The following is an 18,992-nucleotide window of genomic DNA, read 5'->3' on the forward strand; positions in this document are numbered from 1 at the left end:
TACTCCATTAATACTCCTACATGGGGCACTGACATAGAAAGATTTCAGTCCAGTGGCATGGCGCTTTTAATTTATTACTGGGCATATCCTCGTTATTTTTTCTTTTTCAAACGTAACTATTGTTTTCCTGATAGTGCTTTCCTCAGATAACTCATTACATTGGCTTTGCTATATCTTTTGTTGTGTAATAGTGTCCTGTGTGGTATTATTCCCTAATTGTTTCATTTGTGTAAGTCTAGTTTTCTTAATTAGAGTACAAGCCTCTGTTTATAGCACTCTTCACTGCATCATGAGGTCAGGCACGAGGAGGTCCACACTGTGAATCAACTGGTTGAAGTCTTATATTCATCTAGAGTACATAGATTCATCTAGAGTACATAAACAGGCAGTTTATGATCAGTACCCCTCAATTCTACAAGTCAGCTCCAGAATCAGCATATTATTTACCTAGTGAGTCATTCTGCTGGCACTGGGGCTGTTCCCCGCAGAACCCCTTGGTACAAGGGAGTGACATGTTATGGGTTCAGATGCTTGCCTGGCAGAGCCTGATTTGGAAGACAGTGTGAACAGAGTGGCTTCCAGTGTGCCCTGATGTCTCTCTATTCAGAACCCCTAGAGTTTGCCTTAAATAGTTAATCATTGCCTTGCAGATATTCAGTGTCTATTTGAACCAGGTGGAATGAATGGAGTGTGGCTTAGACTGACCTCTCCAAATGACACCTGGGCAGATGAGGCCCTAAGTTCTCCGGAAGGTGCTCCGCTGTCTGTCCTCTGTTGCCATCTGTTATTCACCACAAGACTGGTAGAGGGCATAGGGCTATGATTCTCCTAGGACTTTAGCTCCCTCCATCCCAACAATCACACTGAGAGCTGTGGTCATTATCGCTGCATAGTGCCCAAGTGCATGACTAGCTCCTGGAGGCAGAGCTTTCAGATAAGACAATGCAACTTTCTTCCTCAGCCATCAGATGCTCAGTTGAACTCATGTGAAAATACCCTGGCCTCTGCGTCACGGTGAAGAGGGCTGGGAGGGCCAGGAGCACTCAGGAATGCATCCTAAGCTATGCTGCTCAGGAGAGGGCTCCCCTGCCATTTCTATGGTTAGCTCCTTGTTCACCCAACTTCGCAGGCCCCCAGAGTTCTGAGAGACTCCAAGCAGATGTGAATAATGGCCCTGCGGGCTCTTTAGCCTCAAAACTGCACACTTCATTACGTGCTCTCTGGCCTACTCATCAGTCATTTCACATGTTTTTGCCTTGTCTCTTCTGATAGAATCTAAACAACTTGAAAACAGGGACCATGACTCAAATACATTTTTTTTTCTCATATTACCCACTGGGTTCCTAAATAGAGCCCACTGTGTGTTTGTTGTTTTAATCGTTTTTGTGAATTACCCCCAAATCCCATACAGTAAGGATCCCAAGGCAAAGAAGATCTGTACCTACCAGGGGCCGGAGGTCGGGATGGGAGAGGATGTAGCCATTGTTGGTGTTCAGAAAGGCGTATCCGTGCACTCCAAGCTGCCAGAGTCCAGGGTGGAGGCACATTAGGCCTGCTGTTTGTGCTGGGCATCTGGAGTTGGGCAGGGGTTTGGGGGCCACAGGACGGTCAAAGATGGCAGCTCACAGCAGTGAGTGTTTTCAATAGGAACATAACTGAGCCAGTGCCATGCTTCCATCCATTGATTGAGGAGTCCTTTCCAAACTGGACTGTTTATAGCAACCATCATAATACATATTATTACCTGACTTCTTTCCCACCACATGTTCTGGGTGCTTTGATGATGTAGTCTCACTCACCCTCACAGCAGGACTGTGTGGCACGGAGGAGCAGACTGAGAAACTGAGACACTGGGCAGGGAAAGGACTTACTGAAGGCCACAGAGCAAGTCATAGTTCGTGGTGGGAAAGGGACCCAGGGGCACCAGTTGCTGCTCCCATGCTCAGCACCTGCACTTCTTGGGCGGTGATGGAGGGGCCCCATCCCAGCTCTGGGCTTGGCTTGCCTGGAGAGAGGCTCCCATCATGGGGGAGGGGATTTCCTCTTGGGGAACCTGTGATCCCCACAGGGAACAGACCCAGGCTCACCTTGTACCGGGGTGCCAGCTTCATCAGCTCTCTCAGGGCCACATCTGAGCCCACCACACCCAGGAGAATGCCATGGGATCGCTGGAAGGAAAGACACAAGGGGTGGGGGAGACCCAGCTTCCCTGTGTACAAGGTTAGACTGGACCCTGGGCCTGTCCAGAGCCTGGAAGAGAAAGCCACTTAGGCTTTAAGTGGTTCTTCCTCTGCAGTTAGATTCTAGGCTGGGAATAAAAATCTAGACTCTATCAGATGAGGTCCCAGGAGCAAAACCAGCTGCTAGGAAGATTAATACTCAGTATTAATATTTAAGTTGTAATATTTAAATGGAATCCAAAGTTAAATGAAATATTAATCTTCACGGCACAGGGTGAAGTTATCGGGATCTCAGGGACCATAACTCACAGGGGCTCTGAAGCATACGGAGCCTGTAATGAAACATTTCCTGACCTGATGGAGGATGGAAGGCTCGAGAAATCCCCTCACCAGAGGCCTTTACAGACAAGTTAGAGTCTGCACAACCTGGCAGATTAAGCATGGCTTTGCAGGAAGGCTGACGGGCAACCCTCCAGCCTTATATCCCCAAGGCAGGGGTCCCAACTGCAGAGCAGCGAAACTACTCCCAGCCAGCCAGCAGAGTCACTGGAGAAGCCGTGGAAAAGCACAGACTACCAGCCCACCTCCAACCAGGAGAGTCTGGGGCAGCTACTCTGGGACAGGCCTGGAAATCTGCATTCAAACCCTCCCAAGGCGGCTCAGAGGCACAGCCAAGTCAAGAATCACTGGTCTAAAGATGCCACTGAAGCCCCAGGTTCTAATCCCTGCTACAACGTCTCCAGGAGCAGCCACTCACCGTTTCGTTCTTCTTGCTGAAGACTGGCATGGCCACAGTGGTGAGTAGCATCACACTCTGAGCCTGTGAGCTGAGGAGCTGTCAGGGAGGGGAGAATGGGGGTCAGAAGATACGGCCTAGGGCCACTGGTTTGCCGCACTCAGAGCACCCAGTGCGGATATCCAACAGTCACTACCTCAATTATCCAGCGTCACCTTCCCACAGGAAGGAGGAAATCCCAAATGAGGGTTCCTTTCTCTGCAAAAGGAGAGTTGGCAGGAATGCTGGGGGCCAGAGGTGGACTGGAGGGGAGGACCAGGCTGATGTCACTCAGCAGGGTCCTGAGCCCCATGACCCAGCCCCAAGCACATTCACTAAGCTCTCTCGTCTCAGCGAGGCCCAGGCCGAGTGTTAAGCGCAAACCCAGGAAACAGGCCCATCTGCCTGCCCAGAAACAGAGGGGCTTTGCACAGTACGAGCTTTCCAGAAACCTCTGATATGGACTTAAGGTTGCTACAGGTGAGAGGGAGGACATTGACCCAGAGCTACCCAGAAACACAAGCACACCCCAAGGAACCGCAGCGCAAAGGCAGGCCGTGGTGCAGCTGTAGTGGGCTTCAGGGCCATTCCTAGCACACAGGTCAGACCCACGTGGTCTCCACTCACAACACCAGAGCCAGAACCCTTGCCACCTCTAGATGGCTGTCCGCCCTGACTGGCTGGGCTCACTGTGCCGGCTCCTCCAGCTACTTGAAAGGGGCTCCGCAATGTGTGCCCCGCTTTATAACAAAAGTAGGCTTCTGACAAGCATGTGGGAAGAGAGGTATCATAAGTCCGACCTTGGATGAGATCAACTAAAGGAGACTGCTGAGTCATGGAAGTCCACAGTTGACTTTCTTGGAGAAGGAAGCACATTTTGGCCACCACGTCTCTTTCTCTCGCCTCATCTGAGTTTTCAATTTAGAGTTAGAGGTAAGGCTTTCTGAGAGTGAACCACGATGACATCTAATTGTTTTCTGAGCTTGGACACATCTCTATGGGCTGCATGAGGGCTTTCCAGTCTCCTTCCTGAGTTAGGAATGCATGAAGCCAGCTTGTCCCTGGCTCCCAGAGAGCAGCTCCCAGGCTCTTGGAGGCCCCTGTGGCCTGCTCTCCCTAGGACATGTCTCAGTCTGGGAGGAGTCCAGTCACAGCTGTCCCTGCACTTATGTTTCTGGACACCCTTGCAAGGGCGGACACCTGCCCTGGGCTCAGGGGAGTGACATCCTCCACTCAGAGGGTCCCGAAGTGGGTCCAGGAGACCTGCAGGTGACCCTTAACTTCAGGGACTCCTAAGTCAGGGACAGGAGAGGGAAGGAGGAAGACAGAGGAGATGTAGGGACTGGTTGCAGGGGGCGGTTCTCACTGAGGGAGAGGTGTAAAAGTGAAGATCAAACTGTGAACTGTGGCCTGGTCTGTGTGCGTGGAGGTAAGAAAGCGCCAGAAGGTCAGGCTGTTCATAGAATACTAAGGACATCCTAGCACCGTCTGACATCAGTTACAGCACACAGGGAAGCCGGGGTTGCCTCTACCCACCTTCTGCCAAACTCACACCCAACACTCCAGGCCACCTTCAGCAGGTATGGCCTATGCCCGGCTTCTCTCATCGGATTTCATGGTTCCGAAAGCCTTCGCTTTCCAGCTCCCGTGGCATGACCACAACACTCCCAGGTGAGGGAGGCCCACACAGAGCACCGGAGCCCTGGCCCCTCCTGCCAGGCTGGCTACTGGCAGGCAGATGAATGCACAGGTGATGGAGAGGAAGTGCAGGTGCCAGGGTTCACAGGAAGACAGCTCAAAGAAGATCCCCTCCTGTCCTCCTTCTCCCCACCCACCTGTCTCTCATCAAACCTGGACACACAGGGCCCTATGAACACTTAGACAAGGGAGGGAGAGCCCTGCCCAAAGGCAGCCAGCTCGTCCCTTCTCAGCAGCAGTCGGTAATGGTCAGATGACATCTGCTGAGCATGGCCTTGTTGGCTGAGCCCCTTTAAAGTAGACTAATGAGCTTTTCATCCCAAATTTGGCCAGATGGCTTATGTCTACTATTAACAGGTGCAGGTAAGCATGCCACTGCTTTTGGACGTAGAGCAACTCAGAAGAAAGCTGACCATTGCATCGTTGAATTCCCAGCCTCCTTTGTCAGCACGGGGACTGAGTTCTGGCCAGTGAGAGGTGAATTCTGGGTTCTGGCAAGAGTCCCTGCAAGTTTCCCTCACAGGGGCGAAGTATCCCCCTTCCCCTTCCACAGCCTGATGCTTAAGTGTGGTTTCAGTTGACTCATGTTCCACCAGCCTCCTGAGCACGAGGATGAGGGCTACATCCCTGGGACAGCAAAGGGGACGGCAGGGAGGAGCCTGGGTCCCTGATGACCAGACCAGAGAGCTCGTGGTCAGCTCTGGGCTTTGTTTACCCAAGGGGGACATTCACTTCTATCTTATTTAAGCCACTCTTTTTGGGTCTCTCTGGAGCCCAGCCTGATACATCATCACTGAAGCAGGTGGCTGCCTATGTGATGGGGATTTGAGAAGTGGCAGAAAGGTCTCCCTTCCCCCAAAAGGTCCCATCTGAATCTCTCCCTTTGATGTTCATTCTTTTGTGCAAGTCATTGCTGCCTGCAGTCCTTTGAAAATGCAGGGACCCAGGAAGGGAGAACATGTGTTCCAGCTGTGGGATGGTGGATTCTTGGTCTGACCCCTTTCTCCCCCAGGGAGGGATGATGAGGGAGGTGAGGACTGTGGGGGAGGAGGGAGGAACAACTTCGGAGCAGGGACCCTGTCCATGGAGAGCACCCCGGGCAGGTCTGCTGGGGGTCTAAGACAGCATATGGGCAGTGGTCCCATTAGTGGGCTGAGGGCTGTCAGGAAAAGAGGAGGAAAAGCATGGAAAAGTGGCTGCATTCACCCCTTCTTAACGTTCCCTAAGGAGGTGCTAGGCCCACCCCTTTCCTGACCAAGGAGGTGACTTCTTGCTCCCTGGGGTCCCTAACTCTGAGGTGGGCTTCTCGAGCTGGGAGCTGCTGCCAGGCTCACCTTGCTGTCCATGTAGGCCTCTGTCCAGATGATGTCATGGTCGTGGTTGATGACCATGGGGCGGCTGAGCACGTGCAGGTATTCCATCACGTTCTCCTGGGTGTCCGCCAGGGTTGAGATCTGCGTGTAGTAGCCTGCAGTGGGGAGGGCCACGTGGGTGTGGAAGGCAGGGCTTCCCTGGGAACCCCTTGCCAGGGCCTGCACCCTCCCCAGCTGCTGACGGCTCATAGCCGAATCCTCTCTGGAAACTGGCCCGGGGCACAGGGAGCTGCTTCCCCACAGTTGTGTCCTTTACCCGGGGCAGCCGCAGGCCAGTGGGGGGCCAAGGCTCACCCTGCCTCACCCTGGAAGATCTCTGAGGGGCTCTCCCACCCAGAGCTCCGCAAAGGAGCAGCAGGGCCTGATGCAAGGGTGTTGGGGGTCAGCTTCTCCCTCTCCCAGCCCCGCCCTCCCCACTTCCTCACAGGAGCATCTCATGAGAGTGCCCTGTAAGCTTTCTTTGGTCATCTTAGGCCTCTTCAGGGAACCCAATCAGAGGCAGAGATTTCTGCCTCTCCACTCCTCCTTCCTCTGGCCCTTGTCCTTGCTCAGGTTGTGGGGTGGGTGTTATAGCCTATTCCCTGGAGCCATGATGACACTCCAAAGCGCAGGTGGCGCAGAAGGCTGTGAATGGCCTCTCCATTCTCCTGGCCCCCACCTCCCACCGTGTCCATCCCCCTCGCCAGTGAGATGCAGCACCTCTCTGCTCCCAGCAGGTCTCAGACCCTTTCAGCACGCTGTTCCCTCTGTCTGGAACACCCTTCCAGTCGCCCCACTGACTTGGAGAGTGCCTTCCTCATGGCCCCCGGCACCCTGAACAGTCTGTGTCTCTCCACCATCAAAGCACATTTCAGGCTGTATCGTGGGTGGTGGTTTACTCGTATGTCTCCCTGCTGGACAATACCAAGAGGCAGAGACTGACCCTGAGTCCATCCTGATCCCTCTTGGTCCCCCAGTGCCTGGAAATGGTGCCAGGTGCATAGTGGATGCTCAGTGAATTTTTGTTGAATCATTGGGGTCTGGTCAGAGATAGATGAGGACCATTCACACACAAAACATTATTCCAGAGAAAACAGTGACCCTCTGCTTTTTGTCTGGGAGCAGAAGCAGAGTCCATGGCTTAATTTGCCAAAAGAAAGAATGGGGGCAGGATGGAGACAGAGCTGACGTTGTCTCACCTTGCTTTTTCCAAATACGAAGGAGGGACTGAGGCTGTTGTTCTTGATGTAGCACTGCTCCTCTTAGGGGCCCATGGGGAAGCCCGTGCTCAGCACCTCCAGGGCTGGGTAACCCTGTCCCCTGTGCTCAGGTGCAGGTGGGAAGGCACCTGCCGGCCCGGCACTCACCTTTGTTGTTGCATGCAATCCACTTCATGCGGTCAGCAAAAGACACTTCTCTCCCAATGAGGTAAGTGAAAACTCGGACCTAACCCACAAGACACAGATGCACTCAGCAGCAAAATTCCTGGCCATAAGTAATGTTAACATTGTTTATGTGAGTCTTAGATGTTGGGCCCAGTGCTTCTCAGTCTTCGGGTTCTCCAATTTCACCCCCTGAGGCCCAGGCAGCAACACAATTCGCCCAGGGCCATGGGGACTGTGGGTAGGTGCCAGGCTGAGATTTACAGCCTGGCAGTTCTGATGTCCCCAAACCATATTCTGGTCCCTCACCCCAAACCTCCTACATCAGGCCTCTGTGTCTCGGGTTGCCATAATTTTGGAACACCCAATTAAAATGTATTTGAAAGCAAGAATGGCTCTAATAGGAAAGCAGATTTGAATGGGGGCCATCCTTTTAGGGGCCCTGCTGGTGATCCCATCCATGGCAGCAGGAGAGGCTTTTTTCTCTCTGGACACCTGCGGGAGGGTCACCTTACAGTCTGGCCAGTTATACTTCTCAAACACCGGCTCATAGTCCTCCACGGCGCCGTCGCTGATGAGCATGATGGCCTGGTTGCAGAGGCTTCCTTGCTTGGCCTCTTGGAACTGTGTAGGGAAGAGGAGTGACCATGACCACAGGCCAAGCCTGCCCCCCTCCACCTGCCGCCCTCCACCTGCCCCCCCCACCTGCCCCCCCCACCTGCCCCCCTCCACCTGCCCCCCTCCACCTGCCCCCTCCACCTGCCGCCCTCCACCTGCCCCCCCGCCCCCCTCCACCTGCACACCCCGTCCCCCTCCACCTGCCCCCCCACCTGCCCCCTCCACCTGCCCCCCTCCACCTGCCCCCCGCCCCCCTCCACCTGCCCCCCTCCACCTGCCCCCCTCCACCTGCCCCCCCCGCCCCCCTCCACCTGCCCCCCCACCTGCCCCCTCCACCTGCCCCCCCACCTGCCCCCCCACCTGCTCCCCTCCACCTGCCCCCCCTGCCCCCCCACCTGCCCCCCTCCACCTGCCCCCCTCCACCTGCCCCCCCGCCCCCCTCCACCTGCCCCCCTCCACCTGCCCCCCCACCCCCCTCCACCTGCCCCCCCGCCCCCCTCCACCTGCCCCCCCACCTGCCCCCCTCCACCTGCCGCCCTCCACCTGCCCCCCCACCTGCCCCCCTCCACCTGCCCCCCTCCACCTGCCGCCCTCCACCTGCCGCCCCCCACCTGCCCCCCTCCACCTGCCCCCTCCACCTGCCGCCCCCCACCTGCCGCCCTCCACCTGCCGCCCCCACCTGCCCCACTCCACCTGCCGCCCCAACCTGCCGCCCCCACCTGCCCCCCTCCACCTGCCGCCCTCTAACTGCTGCCCCCACCTGCCCCCCTCCACCTGCCGCCCTCCACCTGCCGCCCCCACCTGCCCCCCTCCACCTGCCCCCTCCACCTGCCCCCTTCCACCTGCCCCCCCTGCCCCCCTCCACCTGCCCCCTCCACCTGCCACCCTCCACCTGCCGCCCCCACCTGCCCCCCTCCACCTGCCCCTCCCACTTGCCGCCCTCCACCTGCCGCCCCCCCCACCTGCCCCCCCACCTGCCCCCCTCCACCTGCCGCCCTCCACCTGCTGCCCTCCACCTGCCCCTCCACCTGCCCCCCCCACCTGCCCCCCCACCTGCCCCCCTCCACCTGCCCCCTTGACCTGCCCCCCTCCACCTGCCCCCCCCACCTGCCCCCCTCCACCTGCCCCCCTCCACCTACCGCCTTCCTCCCAGGCCTCCCCTCCCAGGCCTCATTACAGCGGGCACCTGCTTCAGGATCTGGAAGGCTTCTCTCAGGGCTTGGTCCACGACCCCCACACCTTTGACCATCAACTCCTCCACCAGCAGTTTGAAATGCTGTCATGGGTGAGATATTAGAGAAGCATCAGGGGGTTGAGTGGGCCAGTGGAGCTTCATGTTTGGTGTTAATTTAGGAGGCTGTTTAGGGCCATCCAGAAGGACATGATTGCAGGGCCTGTGTCTCCATGATGCAGCTCAGTTCATGGACTGGTCCTCTACAATAGGTGTTTCTCAAATGTCCCCAAGATAAACTGAAAGAGGGTGAATGACTTGGTGCACATCCATGGCCACTATTGGCGGGAAATGCCAAGTGTGAAACTGAGTACAGGGGGAGGACAGTTCTGGGATGGAGGCAGGGTAACCTCGGCTCCCAGACCACAGCCCGCAGACCGCAGCCCAGGGGTGCGCACTTCACAGAAGAAAGTGTGGAGGTGCCCAGGGCAGAGGCCCGACTTCAAGAGGAACTCAGACCCCAACTCCTCCATCACAGAGGGAGGAATCTATGATGTGCAAAAGCTCTCTTTAAAAAATTATTGCCATGTCCTCTCCTCCTTGGTCTTTTACCAGAGAAAAGGACGACACTCAATGAAGTTTAAATTTGTCCTCCTTTCAGGGAAGCTGCTTATGAAAACTGACATAATGGAAAGGCCTAGGTGGGAGGCAAAAGGGGAAATTGAGTCCTATATAATCCACACGGTGAAAAATCAGTCCTGAATAAGGAAGGTTCCCTTTGATATGAGGTCTCTATCTGCTCACTGTTTGCTCTGATAAGCAGCAGTGTGTTTACAGGGAGGTTCCCTGGGTTGTTTGCAGGGTAACGTGCTCTGCTGTCATTCCAGGTGCCATGGGAATAAGCAAAAGGGGCCACAGAAACAGTCTACAGAGACAACCGCCCACCATCCAGACAAGAGCAGGGGCTTGGAAGTCTCAGGCCACAGTGGACACTCACCTCTCGATTGTCTCGGTCCGCCTGGACGAGGATCCCTTTAAAACAAGGCTCGATGTAATGGACGTAGTCATTGTACTGCAGTTGCAGTGAGTTGAGGGGAGGTGGGGGGAGAATAAACAGCATCAGGTTGCAAAGTCCAGGCCCAGCAAAGACACTCACTCAGGTCACTGGGTGGTCAGGGGTTGTGGGTCGCCTTGGTACCTGTGTATGATTTCTAGAGCAAGTGAGAGCTATTCTAGAACAGGAAGGCGTATTTACCGCAATGATATTAACGAAGTCATTCTCCCCCAGGGTGTCCAAGATGGTGGTGATGGTGTGCTTGGCAATAGTCATCCTCAGCCCCTTCATACTGCCGCTCACGTCCACCAAAATCACTATGTCCTTGGGAGAAGTAGCAGCTTGAATGTACCTGAAGGAAGAAAGGGACATGCCCAAGATGGGAAAACCAAAGCCGGGACCAATACCTGACCAAGGGGTCTGCAGTTATTTCTCTTCAGATGCTGGCTCAAGCTCACCCAAAGTTCAGGACAACCCATCTATGCCAGGTGCTACATGCTTCATAACCACTTGACAGTGCTGAAGCCATCTGGGGTGGCAGTGGTTGGGGATGTGCCCACCTAACAGGCCAGGTCAAGCCCTGCAGGTAACTCTTGTTCCTTTTGATTTAGACCAACCAGGGTCCCTGAGGGGCTGGCAGCAGAAAGGGAGAGAGCTGGGCTTCAGATTCTGTTACAAACTTGCCAAAAAAGCGGTGTTGAAGGAGAGGAGAGCCTAACAGAAGGTTGATGTGGAGACAGCTCAGTGTCCTGGCAGCAGGTTTAGGTTGGGAAAGACAAATATGATCAGTCCTGGAGCAAGGCAATTGTAGAGGGAAGGGAGGAATGCTGGCGCTCTTCCTGCTCTTGGGTCGGGTTAGAGTTCTACACACCCAAGGCCCTTGAGTGGTGGTGGGGGAAGGGGCGGGAGTGGAGGAGGATGAGGCAAAACCCAAAAGCTATGAGATAAATACCCGGGCCGCAAACCTTTCCCCTATGAGCTCTTACCAGCCGCGGTTTCGGCAGTCAAAAGTAATGACTCCATTCTCATCAGGTGTCCATTTTATACCTGGGAGAATAAAGACTCGTTCTTTTACTAGCTTGGTGAGGCCACCCCAGATCCCCTGGCCGGGTGTGGACCCCCAGGATGGCCATGATCCCCAGGGCAGAACAGCTTTGGAGCTAGGGAACAGGGTGGGGAACACTGGGACATGCCCTGTAGACTGAGACAAGCTGGCAAGGAGACATCTACCAGCCAAACTGCCCAGATGCAGAGCTGGGGGTAATTTCACAGGTAGGTCCACATAGATGGTGCCTGGGACTAATTTGTGAGGCAAAACCTCATATCAAATAGTGAAGGGGGAAGCTTTGGAGAAGTGTGACTTTTAACATCCATTACCATCCAGCAAAGTGTGGACAAAATGTTGAAAAAGGCAAGTGCTCTGACTTCTAACCCACTTGCCTCTAGGTGTTAAGCTCATTAGCACTCAAGATCCTTCCTGTTGGCTGGGATGGGAGAAATGATTTGGCTCTATGACTGTAGGCTCTTTGAGGTCAGAGATTCCTAGAACCTAGCAGAGTATATGCTTAATAAATGTCTGTTACTTGAATGAAAGGACAAATGAATGGATATGAAAGATCTTGCATTGACCCAGTAGCAGAATGCTGGTGTAGATTTTTATCCTATTCCCCTAATAAAAAAATTTGTATAGATGCACAGAAAACACTGACATGATCCACAATAGAATCTTGATTTGAAAAGACTTTATGATTGGGAATAGTGGGTTTAAAATAAGAAGAGTAAAAATAACAGGTGGAATTGCAATATGTTGTGATTGGGATAGACAAAATGATTGTAGCAGTATTACGAATGTCTAGAAGCTCCAAGGGCCCTTCCTACTCCACAGTGGTTAGACTTCAGATGACATACACCCTTTGAGGCACTGCTGGCATCTCAAAGGTAGGAGAGGTTGTCAGAGACCATGCTCTCAAAACCAAACAAATGAGAACGGAGCCCCAGGGGTGAGGCATATGTGTGAGGTCAGCACCCAAAGCCTTGAAGGTGGGAAGCAGAGCCATGGGAGTGTGATGTAATGGGAGCTTGAGCACCACTGGTCTGACCTAGTCTTGCAGGCAGTCATGGGAGGTAGGGCTTTCCTGAGGCCCCATTCTTACAGCAACATGGTCATGGGGAATTTGATCCTTAGAACAGCAATGAGGAGGAGAAGCTGAGTCTGAGATTACTGGCTCTTAACCAAAACCTTCAAAGAGGACTTTGGAGGTCCTGGATGAGGGTACCCTCAAGTCCAAGTGGAAACAGAAGCAAATTTTCTTGTGGATTCCCAACTCAGACCCACTGGACTCCGAAGAGGACAAGAAGCATGGCCTCACAAGCAAAGATCGCCAAATACATAAGGAGCAGACCCCTATTAGTGGGAAGCAGCAGATTCAAGAGCTACCTCAAGATCTGGATATAGCTTCTCAAGAATTACAGATGTTGGAATGGCCAAATACCAAACACAAACTAGGTAGGTATGAGAAGAACACACAATACAAAGAACATATAAGAAATGACCAGTAATGAAGAAACAGCCTTACAAATATGAAGCTTTCAGAGATGAAAAAATGTATAGGTTGAAAAAATAAATTAAATGGATAGTGCTTTATTCATGGGTAAAAAGAAAATGCATACATTTGTGGATGTATCCAGAGTTCTACTGAGGCTGGAATGAGAAGGTTTAATACACATCTGATTAGAGTCACAGAAAGAGAAAAGGGAGAGCATGGAGGAAAGGTGATGGTTAAAGAGATGATATTGGCAAATATTCTAGAACTGATTAAAAATCCAATTCCACAGATCCAGGAAGCACAATGTATCCCAAACAGCATGAATAAAAAGATATCCACATATAGACACATAGTAGTGGAACTGCAGAACTTCGAAGGCAAATAAATAAATAAACAAATACCATGAAGGCAGCCAGAAAGCCCACAACACCTACAAAGGAAGAGCAGTTAAACTGGTATATTTTCCCAACATCAATGAAAGCCAGAAGACAGTGGATAAACAGTTTTAAGCTGTTGAGAGAATATAATTATTGATTTAGAATTGCATTGTCAGCAAAACTATCATTCAAGAATGAGGATAAAAGGAAACATTTGTAGATAAACATAATCTAAAGCAGTTTATACTGAAGGCCCCACTGTAAAGGAACTTCTGGAAGACTTACTTTAAGAAGAAGGGGAATGATATGGGAAAAACATCCTGACATGCATGTGGGAATGGTGAACAAATAAAATGGTAAATAAGTCATTAATTCCAAGTAAGTAATGTTTATATCAAATAACAATACTTGTGTGTCTGATTTGTGGGGATGAAAAATTTGAAATATTGACAATAGAATGGAAGTCTAGAATAAAGAGATAGAAACACAAAAGTTCTAAAGGCCTTTGCTGACTGAGAAGAGAGTAAAAATATTATTTAATTTTAATTTTTTATTTTTAGAGATGGGATCCTGCTATATTGCCCAGGATGGTCCTGAACTCCTGGGCAAGGGAACCTCCTGCCTCAGCCCCCACTAGTAGCTGGAACTATAGGTGCAAACCAGGTTCCCAGCTTAATTTTAAAATGTTATTGTATTAAATATGCCTGATAAGACTTCAGGGGTAATAACTGAAAGAACAAAAACAAGGGGACAAGTTCTAAAGTGCTAGAGAGAAAAAAAGTTATATTGGGGAAATTTATTTTTTAAATGTTAAGTATTTAAAAAGGAAAAAAGGAGAAAAAGAAAATATAAAAACACCAGGACAAGTAAAAATTTAAAAAATAAGATAATAGACTTCAAGATGGCTGACTAGAGGCATCTGGTACTTTCCTCCTCCACAAAGAAGGACAAAAATAGCAGGTAGATAATCACACTTCGAATAGATCATCCAAGAGAGAACACTGGAATTCAACAGAGAAGTGACAGGAAACACCTAAAGCAAGGAAGAAGACAGAAGCAAGTCACCCTGCTTGGACAGGATTGGCTGGGAGCCTCTCCAGGTTCCTCAATGCAATGAAAGGATAAGTGAGAGACCCCCAGAAGTCCACATTCCCACCATGGATTCCTGTAATCCTAGCCGCAGGAGAGCCTCTAGACTCTTGTAGGCCTTAAGACTAACACAGGGAGCTGCCTGGAGTCTGGGTGAGGGCATTGCTCCAGAGAGGGAGCTCACACTGGATCTCATACACCTCCAGATCCCTAAGCAGCTGCAGCACAGCACGATATCAAGAGTTCAGACTCCACCAGACTGCATCCTGCCTGGGGGCCCAACAGCTTCTGGATCTTCATATCCCTGGAGACCCACTGACATTTCCTTCCCACAGCCACCACTGTGGCTGGATGCTGCCACCAGGGCTGAAGCGTGAGCTATTGGCAATAACCCCACTGCCCTTGGCAGTGAAATCACCACAAATTTTCATGCACCCTGAAGACAAAATCCTGCATGTACAGCCATTGCACTGTGGGCTGCTGCCAACAGGGATGAAATACAAGTGAAGCAAGCATTCGTCAGCCGCCTGCATCTGGCTGCTGCCACTGAAAGCAACCTCACCCTCCCCAATAGCAGGGCTGCCACACAGCCACTGCTGCCCCAACCCAAGCATTCCACCAGGGGCCAAGGGATCACCCCACCCTTGCCTACCACAGCCAGTGTCTGCATGCCCCGGCAGAGGGCATTGGGACAGGTCCACCTGACCTGGCTCTGTGTTCCCCCCACCCAGTGCCAGTATCCTGTCTGGGGCCTGGGAACTGCCCAGCCCACTCTATCACGATTGGCACCTGAGAACTTCTCCCAGCGTCCTGAGTTCAGGGCCACTCAACTTCCTGCTACCACCATAGGTTGCACCCACCCTTACATGCAACCCACAGGCCTGGGGACTGAACTGCCCAGCTCATTGCAGCCACTGCCAAGAGCAGCACAGACCACTTAGGAGGCAGAGGTTGCCCCACGACTGCTAATGATTGCATCACCTTTGCCACACCCACTTCTCTGGGGACTGAAAGCCTGCCCAACAGCCTGGCCCACCACTACTACTACTGTCCCCTGAGCAAGCTACCTGGAGGCCCAAGAATTGGCCTGTCTGGACCCACTAACACCAGTGCCAGTATACACCTCCCTGGGACCCAAGGACATGCATGCTCGGCCCACTGCCACAACTGGGGCCCAAGGACAGGATCACCTGGCATCCTTGTCCCCAGAAAAACTTCACCACAGCCTCCACTAACAATGCCACCCTAAGCCACTAAGGAAATCACAGACACCACAGATGCTGTTTATAGCTGAAGAAATCATATGGAGACTACACTACTGCATGCATCTAAGATCAAAGTCAAAATGTCCTACCCAACCAACACCATAGATATAGCTTTAGGAAAAAGTCCTTCCATATAAAAGCAAATTTTAAAAATGGGAAGATGCAACTATTACACCAGATGCACAGATATCAATGTAAGGACACAAGAAATATGAAAAAGCAAGGAAATACGACACCTCCAAAGAACACAATAATTCTTCAGCAACAGATTCCAATAAAAAAAATTTATATAATACCAGAAAATGAATTTAAAATAATATTAAAGAAGCTCAGTGAGATGCAAGAGAATACAGAAAAGCAATGCAAAGAAATAAAAAAAACTCAGGATATGAATAAGAAATTTGCTAAGAAGATAGATATCATTACAAAGAACCAAACAGAAATTCTGAAACTGAAGAATTCATTAAATGAAATACAAAATACATTTGTAAACGTTAACAATAGACTAGATCAAGCAGAAGAAAGAATTTCAGAACTCGAAGACAGGTCTTTTGAAATAACTCAGACAAAAATTTTCTTTAAAAAAAGAATAAACAAAGCCTATGTGACATACAGGACATCATTAAGTGGCCAAATGTTCACATTTTTGGTGTCCCATAAGGCAAAAGAAACAAAAAGGATGGAAAGCCTATTTCACAAAATACTAGCTGGAAACTTTCCAAGTCTAGCAAGCGATTATGACATCAGGACACAGGAAGCTCATAGATCCTCAAACACATATAATTCAAAAAGGTCTTCTTCACAGTACATTGTAGTCAAACTGTAAAAAGTTAAGGACAAAGAGAGAATTCTAAAAACAGCAAGGGAAAATTGTCTAGTTGCTTACAAGGGAACTTCCATGAGACTAGCAGTGGATTTCTCAACAGAAGCCTTTCAGATCAGGAGAGAATGAGATGATATATTCAAATTTATTGGGAAAGGAAAAAAACTACTAGTCAAGCATACTATACCCAGCAAAGTTATCCCTTATAAACAAAGGACAAATAAAATATTTCCCAGATAAGCAAAAGCTGAGGGAATTCATCACCACTAGACTTGCTCTACAAGAAATTCTTGAATTGTCCTGAAAAAGAAAGGACAATATCTACCATCATGAAAACACATGAAAGTATAAAATTCACTGGCAGAGCAAACACAAATAAGGAAGAGAAAGGACTCAAATGTTACCACTACAGAAAACTACCAAACCACAATGATAAACAATAAGAGAAAAAGAAAGGAACAAAGGATATCCAAAATAGCCAGAAATCAATTAATACAATGACAGGAATAGCTCTCACATATTGATAATAACGTTGAATGTAAACAGATTAAACTTTCTATTTAAAAGGTATAGACTAGCTGAATGGTTTAAAAAAAATGAACCAACTATATGCTGTCTAGAAGAAACTCATCTCACCTGTGAAGACATATACAGAATGAAATGGAAGAAAAAAGATATTCCACGCAAACAGAAACCAAAAGCAAACAGGAGTAGCTATACTTATATCAGATAAAACAAACTTTAAGTCAAAAACAGATACAGAAAAAAGAGATGAAGGAGGTCATTATATAATGACAAAGGGATCAAGTTAGCAAGAGTATATAGCAATTCTAAACCTATGTGCACCCAACACTGGAACACCCAGATATATGTGGCAAATATTATTAGATCTAAAGGGAGAGACAGACTCCAATACCATAACAGTTGGAATGTAAACACCCCACTCTCAGCATTATGTAGATAATTTAGACAGAAAATTACCAAAAAAATTGGATTTAAACTGCATGTTTGACTAAATGGACCTAGGCATTTACAGAACATTTTATCTGACAGCCACAGAATGCACATTATTCTCACCAGCACATGAAACATTCTCCAGGACAGATCATATATTAAGACACAAAACAAGTCTCAGTAAATTAATCCCGGCACTTTGGGAGGCTGAGGCAGGTGGATCACGAGGTCAGGAGCTGAAGATCAGCCTGGCCAAGATGGTGAAACCCCATCTCTACTAAAAATACAAAAAAAATTAGCCAGGCATGGTGGTGGGCGCCTGTAATCCCAGCTACTCGGGAGACTGAGGCAGAGAATTGCTTAAACCCAGGAGGCAGAGGATGCAGTGAGCAGAGATCACACCACTGCACTCCAGCCTAGGAGACAGAGCAAAACTCCATCTCAAAAAAATATATAATAATAATAATTGAAATAATTTTTAGTATTTTCTCAGACTACAATAGAATAAAACTAGAAATCAATAACAAGAGAAATTTTAGAAACTATTCAAATACATGAAAATTAAGCAACATGCACCTGAATGACCAATGGGTCAAGGAAGAAATTAAGGAGGAAATTTAAAACTTACTTGGAACAAATGAAAATTGAAAAACAATATACCAAAACTTGTGGGATACAGTAAAAGCAGTATAAAGAGGACAGTTTGTAGCAATAAGTGCTTACATCAAATAGTAGAAAGATTTCTAATAATCTAATAGTACACCTCAAGGAAATATAAAAGCAAGAACAAACCAAACCTAAAATTAGTGAATGGAAAAAAATAATGAATACTGCAACAGAAACAAACAAACTAGAGACTAAAAAATTATGAAGGATCCACAAAATGAAAAGTTGATTTTTAAAAAAGATAAAATCAATAAACCGCTAGCTAGACTAACTAAGAACAAAGAGAGAGGACCCAAATGAACAAAATCAGAAATGAAAAAAGGATACATTACAATGAATACCACATAAATAGAGACCATTATAAGCAACTACACACTAAGACAAACTGGAAAACCTAGAGGAAATGGATAAATTCCTGGACACATACAAGCTACCAAGATTGAACTGAAATAAATAGAAAACCTGAACAGACCAATAACACATAATAAAATTGAACCTGTAATAAAAAGCCTCCCAACAAAGGAAAATCTAGGACCAGATAGACTCACTGTCAAATTGTACCAAACTTTCAAAGAACTAACACCAATTATCCTCAAGTTATTCCAAAATATTGGAGAGGATGGAATTCTCCATAACTCGTTCTGTGAGGCCAGCGTTACTCTAATATCAAAACCAGCTAAAGACACAACAACAACAAAAGAAAACTACAGGCCAGTATCTCTGATGACCATAGATGCAAAAAATCCTCAACAAAATACTAGCAAGCCAAATCCAACAGCACATCAAAAATATAATATGCCATGATCAAGTGGGATTTATACTAAGGATGCAAGGATGGTTCAACATATGCAAATCAATAAAAGTAATACATGACATCAAAAGAATGAAAGACAATAACCATATAATCATCTTCATAGATGAAGAAAAAGCACTTAATAAAATTCAACATTGCTTCATGGTTAGAAATTCGCAGCAAACTAGGCATAGAAGGAAAATACCTCAACATAATAAAGATCATATATAACAAACCCACAGGTAACAT

The 18,992-nt window shown here is 49.1% G+C and overlaps 1 protein-coding gene across 7 annotated transcripts in view; it reads right to left on the bottom strand.

Moving 5' to 3' along the window:
* The window catches only part of CACNA2D4 (calcium voltage-gated channel auxiliary subunit alpha2delta 4), a 133,233-nt gene that overhangs the window by 89,377 nt on the left and 24,864 nt on the right, over positions 1–18,992 (bottom strand). For 5 of the 7 annotated variants that reach the window (XM_054444108.1, XM_063672310.1, XM_054444109.1 and 2 more), the window contains exons 7-16: positions 11,217–11,277; positions 10,432–10,582; positions 10,174–10,248; positions 9,192–9,281; positions 7,898–8,011; positions 7,373–7,451; positions 5,988–6,121; positions 2,938–3,015; positions 2,088–2,168; positions 1,446–1,520 (exon numbers count right to left, since the gene is read on the bottom strand). In XM_054444108.1, the coding sequence (XP_054300083.1) occupies positions 1,446–1,520; positions 2,088–2,168; positions 2,938–3,015; positions 5,988–6,121; positions 7,373–7,451; positions 7,898–8,011; positions 9,192–9,281; positions 10,174–10,248; positions 10,432–10,582; positions 11,217–11,277 (938 nt within the window). The remainder of the gene's footprint in view (positions 1–1,445; positions 1,521–2,087; positions 2,169–2,937; positions 3,016–5,987; positions 6,122–7,372; positions 7,452–7,897; positions 8,012–9,191; positions 9,282–10,173; positions 10,249–10,431; positions 10,583–11,216; positions 11,278–18,992) is intronic. The other 2 variants (XM_054444111.1, XM_054444112.1) reach the window with 1 other exon arrangement.

The sequence above is a fragment of the Pongo pygmaeus genome, chromosome 10, assembly GCF_028885625.2.
Source record: "Pongo pygmaeus isolate AG05252 chromosome 10, NHGRI_mPonPyg2-v2.0_pri, whole genome shotgun sequence".
Lineage (NCBI taxonomy): Eukaryota > Metazoa > Chordata > Mammalia > Primates > Hominidae > Pongo > Pongo pygmaeus.